This window comes from Nerophis lumbriciformis, linkage group LG19 (assembly GCF_033978685.3).
Source record: "Nerophis lumbriciformis linkage group LG19, RoL_Nlum_v2.1, whole genome shotgun sequence".
Lineage (NCBI taxonomy): Eukaryota > Metazoa > Chordata > Actinopteri > Syngnathiformes > Syngnathidae > Nerophis > Nerophis lumbriciformis.
In genome coordinates this window covers 30,760,559-30,769,225 of record NC_084566.2, presented here as the reverse complement: position 1 = coordinate 30,769,225, position 8,667 = coordinate 30,760,559, and the positions used below count along the sequence as shown (strand labels likewise).

The 8,667-nt window shown below is 39.9% G+C and overlaps 1 protein-coding gene across 1 annotated transcript in view; it reads left to right on the top strand.

The window, feature by feature from the left end:
* Window positions 1–7: 7 nt before the first annotated feature.
* tep1 (telomerase-associated protein 1) overlaps window positions 8–8,667 on the top strand; it is a 60,699-nt gene continuing 52,039 nt past the window's right edge. Inside the window, exons 1-3 of the mRNA XM_061978977.2 lie at window positions 8–161; window positions 5,238–5,683; window positions 5,751–5,942. Of these exons, the coding sequence (XP_061834961.1) occupies window positions 152–161; window positions 5,238–5,683; window positions 5,751–5,942 (648 nt within the window). The 5' untranslated portion in view covers window positions 8–151. The remainder of the gene's footprint in view (window positions 162–5,237; window positions 5,684–5,750; window positions 5,943–8,667) is intronic.

The following is an 8,667-nucleotide window of genomic DNA, read 5'->3' as shown; positions in this document are numbered from 1 at the left end:
TGTTGCGTCGGCCAATCAGTACCTTCGACAGATGCAGCTGGCCGAGTGAGGACATTTCCTGGAAAAGTCGACAAGTTGACGTTAAATCGGACAGACTTCTGTATCGAATGACTCAGCAGCAGACAGCACACGTCTAAACGTTTGTCTTCCAATGTCTGTCGGTGAGTTTCACGAAATCTTTATCAAAACTAGCTGCTCCCTACACTTTACACATAACGATACAACTCACCGTGTGTAATGACTAGTCTGACATGGCAGCCTTCTTCTGACTTCTGCTGTTGTTGAAACTTCCATCCATCCATTTGCTACTGCTTGTCCCTTTCGTGGTGGCGAGGGGGTGTTGGAGGCTATCTCAAAAACGTGTGTTTAATAAACCTTAAGTCAAGGACTTGTCATCGGCATGCGACTGTGAATCATACTTGCCAACCCTCCCGAATTTTCCGGGAGACTCCTGAAATTCATTGCCTCTCCCGAAAAACTCCCGGGACAAATATTCTCCCGAAAATCTCCCTATTTTCAGCCGGAGCTGGAGGCCACACCCCCTCCAGCTCCATGCAGACCTGAGTGAGGACAGCCTTTTTTGACGGGAGGACAACAGGGTGACAAGAAATAAATCATCCAGACTAGAGATAAATTGTATTATTATGTTTATCTTACCTAAAAATAAATATATTTATTAATTTAAAAAACTAAATAAATTTTTACTATATTTTGCTAAAAACATCAAAAATTAATTGTATTTTTATTTGTATTTTTTCTGACTTCTTATTACATCCAGCCATAGAATTATACATTAAAATAAACATATTTGAAATAATTAATTTTAAATGATCATAATAATTCATTTAAAATGACCATATTTAATTATTAAAATAATTGCTTGTTTATCAACAACTTTAGCATTTTATTCATTACATTTTGAAGCTCTCAGAAGCCAAGTTATGTTATATTCCTTAATATTTATTTATGCAAGTTTGAAGTATCAATTATCTAAACACAGTTTTGTTTGCATATTTTCAGGATGTATATATATATATATATATATATATATATATATATATATATATATATATATATATATACATATGAAATACTTGACTTGGTGAATTCTAGTTGTCAATATACTCCTCCCCTCTTAACCACGCCCCCAACCACGCCCTGCCCCACCCCCAACCACGCCTCCCACCCCCCACCTCCCGAAATCGGAGGTCTCAAGGTTGGCAAGTATGCACTGTGAATTGTTCTTGTTTGCGGATGACTCGGCCCTGCTGGTATCAGGCAAGGACAAGTCACAGGTGGAGAAAATCCTCAGTGCTGAACTCTGAAGAACTTGCACCTGGCTTGCTGACAACAAGCTATCCATACACTTGGGTAAAACGGAATCCATCCTGTTTGGGTCCCACATCAACCTCAAGAAAGTCAATGACTTCACTATAAAAGTGGGTGACATTGTTATCACCAGGAAAGATGAGGTCACCTACTTAGGTGCCATTCTAGAGGCTAATCTTTCCTGTGATAAAATGGCAACCAAGGTAATCAAAAAGGTCAACCAACGAACGAGATTTCTCAATAGAATCTCCTCTCTGGTCAACAAAAGCACCATTAGGATTCTGACGGGAACTCTCGTTCAACTTTTTTTCTATTAGGCATGCACCTCCTGGTACCCCAGCACCTCCAAAACCCTCAAATCTAAACTCCAAACATCCCAGAACAAGCTAGTCAGATTACTTCTATAGACCTCCACCCCAGATCACACCTCACTCCTACCCACTTCTCCAAAGTGGGCTGGCTCAAGGTGGAGGACAGAGTAAAACAACTTGCACTGAGCCTAGTCTATAAAATCCGCTACACCTCCCTGATACCGAAGTACATGTCAAACTACTTCCTTAACGTAAATGACCGCCATAACCACAACACCAGGGGGAGCTCCACTAACCACGTTATACCCAGATTCCGATCTAACAAAGGTCTTAACTCATTCTCTTTCTATGCCACATCAATGTGGAATGCGCTCCCAACAGGTGTAAAAGAAAGGGCATCCCTATCCTCCTTCAAAACCGCAATAAAAGTAAACCTCCAGGCATCTTCAACCGGATTGTTAAGAATTAAATGTAAACAATCAAATGTAGATACTCTTTCTTATGCCTTCTGATCTCTCTCTCTCTCTCTCTCTCTCTCTCTCTATCTCTATCTCTCTCTATCTCTCTCTATCTCTCTATGTGTCCACTACTTGCTATACATATCCTACCAAGTCAGACCTACACTGTTTCAATATCCATTTCTCTGTTCTCAATTGTTGATGACTGATGATAACAACCAAACCTACCCCCCAACCCCGGAATGTAAATAATTCAATGTATATACCCTGATGATTATCTTGTGTGATGACTGTATTATGATGATAGTATATATGATAGTATATATCTGTATCATTAATCAATTTAAGTGGACCCCGACTTAAACAAGTTGAAAAACTTATTCGGGTGTTACCATTTAGTGGTCAATTGTACGGAATATGTACTTCACTGTGCAACCTACTAATAAAAGTCTCAATCAATCAATCAGAAAGGTCCAATATGTCTTCAGGCTTTGCTGCATTGCCTTTAATAGAGTTGGATTAATTGCAGCATTACTAGATGTGCTCAAAAACATCAATCCATCCATTTTCTACCGCTTGTCTCTCTCGGGGTCGTGGGAGGGCTGGAGCCTATCCCAGCTGCACTCGGACGGAAGGCAGGTTACACCCTGGACAAGTTTTGATTGATTTGATTGAAAGTTTTATTAGTAGGTTGCACAGTGAAGTACATATTCCGTACAATTGACCACTAAATGGTAACACCCAAATAAGTTTTTCAACTTGTTTTAGTCGGGGTCCACTTAAGTGGATTCATGATACAGATATATACGATCAAATATATACTAACATCATAATACAGTCATCACACAAGATAATCATCAGAGTATATACATTGAATTATTTACATTATTTACAATCCAGGGTGTGGGATATGGGGGGGGGGGGGGGGGGGGTGGTTAGGTTTGGTTGGTGTCAACGCTTCAGTCATCAACAATCAGCATCAACAATTGTATCATCAGAGAAATGGACATTGAAACAGTGTATGATTGACTTGGTAGGATATGTACAGCAAGTAGTGGACATAGAGAGAGAGATCAGAAAGTATAAGAAAAAGTGTCTACATTTGATTATTTACATTTGATTATTTACAATCCGAAGAGGTATTATGTGGAAGGGAGGGTGTTAGTTTAGGGTTGTAGTTGCCTGGAGGTGTTCTTTTAGTGCGGTTTTGAAGGAGGATAGAGATGCCCTTTCTTTTACACCTGTTGTGAGTGCATTCCATATTGATGTGGCATAGAAAGAGAATGAGTTAAGACCTTTGTTAGTTCGGAATCTGGGTTTAACGTGGTTAGTGGAGCTCCCTCTGGGGTTGTGGTTATGGCGGTCATTTACGTTAAGGAAGTAGTTTGACATGTACTTCGGTATCAGGGAGGTGTAGCGGATTTTATAGACTAGGCTCAGTGCAAGTTGTTTTACTCTGTCCTCCACCCTGAGCCAGCCCACTTTGGAGAAGTGGGTAGGAGTGAGGTGTGATCTGGGGTGGAGGTCTAGAAGTAATCTGACTAGCTTGTTCTGGGATGTTTGGAGTCTAGATTTGAGGGATTTGGGGGTGCTAGGGTACCAGGAGGTGCATGCGTAGTTGCCACCTCATCGCATGTTATGATGTTTCCAGCTCTTTAAAACTTTGGATTAAGTGTTTGAAGTAGTTCACATCAAACTAGGCTGGTTACTCGTTGGAACATCCATCCATCCATCCATTTTTCTACCGCTTGTCCATGTCGGGGTCACGGCGGGTGCTGGAACCTATCTCAGTGTAGTTTATATTTAGTTAAATTGAAGGTTTCTTGTGAAGCCATGTGAATATGTCATGAATAGGTGCTGAGTCAGCTTAAAAATTAGAATTAGAACCTTTATTTAACCAGATAAGAAACCCATTGAGATCAAGATCTCTTTCACAAGGGTGACCTGGTCAAGAGGTCAACAGCACATGTCACAGAGCAGTTTCAAAAAAGTAATACGTTAAGACATACATTTTAAAATACATAAAAGAGAACTGTAAAACAATCAAGATTTACACCTTTTAAAAACACAGGCACTGTGCAAAAGTCTCTTGCTGTCTGTCCCTCAGGACAGAACGGAAGTCTCCAAATGGAAGTAGTTCAGTGAGTTTCAGTTTTGTCTGCAATGCATTCCATGCCATAGGGGCAGCAATGCCAAAAGCTCTTTTGCCAAATTCAGTCCGTACATGGGGAACAGTTAAAACATACAAATTGTTAGAACGTAATGCATAAGAGCTGTTTTTTCTTTGTAACAGAGTACACAAGTATGGAGGTATTAAACCTAAAAGAGCCTTATGAATGATAGTCAGCCAATGTGTGTATCTGCGTGCACTCAATGAAGATAAGTCTGACTTCATATACAGTTGACAGTGGTGGGTGAGACTACGACAGCCAGTAACAAATCTTAGTGCTGAGTGAAAAACAGTGTCCAAGGACTGGAGGCATTTAGATGAAGCACTAACATAAAGCACGTCTCCATAATCAATTACGGGCAAGATAGTCGCTGTCACCAATTTCTTTCTGACTTTAAGAGAGAAGCAGTTTTTATTTCTAAAAAAGAAACCAAGCTTTACCCTAAGTTTAGAGACCTTGATATGGGCTTTAAATGAAAGCTCCTGATCAAGAGTAAAACCCAAGTACTTGTAATTTAAGACCTGCTCTGTAGGGTTTCCATTTGATGTTAAAATATTTGGAATATTTTCCAGTAGCACCCTTGAATGAGAGAAAAACATTACCTTGCGTTATCTGTATTTAAAACCAATTTAAGATCAAATAAAGTACCCTAAAGATGATAAATGAATGCTGCTTTATTTTGTGTTATTCTCATGTACTGGACTAGTGAGGTGCTGCATTCCGATGATCATTCTAAACTAAATATTTTCTTTGTGGATCATGTTTGAGTGTGAAGTTTGAAGCTGAAGCATGCTCAAGCTGAGCATTCATACACTGTGCAGACTTTGTTCCCTCTTTATGGACTGCTTTGTTGGAGGCACCACACCTTTCTCTATTGTAGAACAAACAGGTGTCAAGAATGCTGAGCACTTTGTCTCCTCAGCTAGTGCTGTTTGTCATGTTGAGTTAATCAATTTATCTCCATTCAGGAATGAAGCCGCTGAATTTGCAAACAAACATGGCACCCAGGGAGCCCCGGTTGGCCACAAGTGGGACAAGTTTGACCTCCAACTACGTTCCACCGAGTCTGGAGAACAAGCTTCTTACGCAGACTTCCCTCTTGAGTTTTACACCCAAGACGTCCTCGTGCATCTCCTTGCGTCCTTCCAGCCTGACCTCCACCTCGTCCAACCTCCTCTTGTCATCCCCACTCTCTTTGCCCCTCATCAGCACCCAGAACAAGTTCCTCAACTCATCCCATGTGACGCAGGCTAACCCTCTGCTCGCCACCTCTATGGCCCAAAGTGCTCTCCTCTCTCGCTTTTCCCAGCCGCCTTCTTTCGTCCCTTTGGGGGAAGGACTACAGAGGAAAGATGATGACGCCGGAGATGAAACATCTGAAGCTGAGCAGTCCTCTGTTGAAGAAACGAGCCTGGTAAATAAGCATTCTCCTGACTTCTCTCGCTTTCTCTTCCTCTTTGTAACCGAGTGTTTGGCTCTAGTATTATTCTGATGAAGATGACCAAATGCTTGAAGAGGAAAGTGAGGAGGATGCATCCTTAGCTATGGAGGCGGATATCCCAGAACTGGACCACAATGGCAACCAGGAGGAGAAACCTGTGGTCAGACATGAGGAATTTGCTGAGGTGGTCCGAGCGAAGCGGCAGATTGAGGAGGAGATCCAGAATAAAAAGGTAAATACGAGTGCTGTCAAACGATTAAATTGTTTTAGTTGGATTAATCCAGTGGTTCTCAAACTTTTTCTGTCAGGCCCCCCTTCAGATGAAAAAAAAAATTTGGGCCCCCCCTCACACCAACAAAAGTCCCAATAGTCACAGAATTAGTCAAGTTTAGATTTATTGACATAACATAAATGTATTTTTCAAAAAGATAAAACATCTTAAACTCACTTTACAATCTGTGCAAAAAATGAAAGAAAATGCAGCCATTTGGTAAAAAGATGAACAGTTACCTTGCTAAAACAAAAAGTTTTATCACAGCGTTAGTGGCTGCAATGAGCCTGTATTTGCACTGTACATTTTTTCAAAGCGGGGTTACAGGCTTGATACTGCCACTCTTAAGTCATGCTCAACGTTGAGTTGAGATTAGAAATTAGGGTAGCTAGCTACTTTCTGATATTCAGCACAGTTTGTGTCTTCTGCTTTCTGACTTGCGGTGGGCGTGACTCGCGGTGGGTGAGCAGGACAACGCGATTTGTTTATTATGTCGGCATAGGGGTTGGTGTAAGACACATTATTTATTCCTCTTTTTATAGTATGTTTATTTGATGCTTGTCTGGGTTTTTAAATGAAATGACACATTGTAAGGGGAGCCCGCCCTCCACTTTGAGAACCACTGGATTAATCACACTTTTGCGTTTGGTTAATCACAGTACTTAACATATGTGCATACTTTAAATTAACTTTAAAAAAGACACTGATATTTTGAAACAAAATGCAATTAGGAACGTTATTTTCAGTGTTGTGCTTGAATGCACATCACTGTATTTGTTTAAAACTTGTTAACAATTTTATCTAAAGTTCCAGCCATCCATCCATTTTTCACCGCTTGTCCCTTTTGGGATCGCGGGGGGTGCTGCAGCCTATCTCAGTTCCATGGGGGTTTATTTTAATGCGATATTTGCCAGCAAGCGCACCAGTCGGCGTCTCTTCACTCATCTTTGCGCTGACATATGCAGGGGCGTAGCACCAAATTCTAGGACCCCATACACAAGACACCTGAAGGCCCCACCCATCCCACTCTAAATCCAAACGTTGTTGACCCATACACCCTATGCATCACTTGGTATGTTTACACGCTCGAAAAAACTAATTACTGCATGGACTCAGTTAAAAAGTAATTTCTTAAAACACATGTAAAAACTTTAAATAAACGCTAGCAAAAGTCAGCTAACAATGGAGCCAATGGGAGTTTCTCTATTCTGCCTGTAAAGCACTATAAAAGCCTCCATCATTGTTTTACATACATGCTTTAAGTATGTATGTAATGTAGTAACAGGCACATGCATAATAACATTGTAGTAATTTTAAGCATACTGCGGCATATTAATTTCACAGACGCATCACAACGTTCACTTTTCCCTTCAACAACAACACTACTACTCATGACAGATTTAATAAGAGACAACAAAGACTATTTTGGGACAAATGATGATCCATAAACTTATATTTTTGAGCCTGAGTATATGGAGAATGACTTATACGTTTTATAAGCTGTGTGCTAAACCGATCCAGCTTTAGGGAAGCACTAAGCATCATGCAACAGTATTGCTAAGTGCTAAACAAGAAATACAAACGATGAACTTGATAAAACAATCACTTACTGCTCTCCTTGGGATGCTGACTGATGGGATGTTCAGTGGCGAAGTTGGTAGAGTGGCTGTGCCAGCAATCGGAGGGTTGCAGGTTACTGGGGTTCAATCCCCACCTTCTACCATCATAGTCACGTCCTTTGTGTCCTTGGGCAAGACACTTCACCCCTTGCTCCTGATGGCTGCTCGTTAGCGCCTTGCATGGCAGCTCCCGCCATCAGTGTGTGAATGTGTGTGTGAATGGGTGAATGTGGAAATACTGTCAAAGCGCTTTGAGTACCTTGAAGGTAGAAAAGCGCTATACAAGTATAACCCATTTATCATTATTTATATCTTCTTGTTTGGATGAAGAATTAATCATAATCATAATCATAGCTGCATTGTTAGCCACTTGCTGTATTTTATGAATTAGAATGATTTTTATTTTTTTTTAAACATATGTTCTTGTCTTACATAGGTATTGTGAATGATAGCTAAAATTTCGAAAAAGTGTTGTTCCCCTTTAATGTATTTAAACTTTTAAATAATTTTGGTTTGTTTGTAAAAAAGTGAGGGTTTTTTTATTTAAAAAAAAAAAAAGTGCCAACAAATTCTATATAAAGTGGCCAGAATATAATTTTAAATAATCCCATAAACTTGTCAATAATATCAATCATAATATTACATCATTATTATTATGATTGTATATTAATATTGTTAAGTCTCCCCCTGGCTGTAAAAAATAAGTGACACCTCTGTTTATAACTTTAATCGAGGGTCTTTAAACGCACCACAGTTATGTGCAATGAGATGCAAAAGTGAAACTTAAACATAACTTTCTCCAATGCTGCCACAGATAGATTTATTGTATTATTTTTTTTCTATCACCTTATCTATGTTCCAAATGTTGGTGTTGTGTGTGAATGCTTAAAAGTGAGCTTTGATGACGTTTCCGTGTTGCGTGTTCCATGCTGGGGTTTCAACTATCCAGTTGGAACAATTTTGTATTTTTTGAGGTGGGTGTAGGTAGTTAGTCTTAATTTGCAAGCAACCTTATTATTGAACTTTCACGGCTATATTTATTTTGTATTAGCATTTATGACGTCATA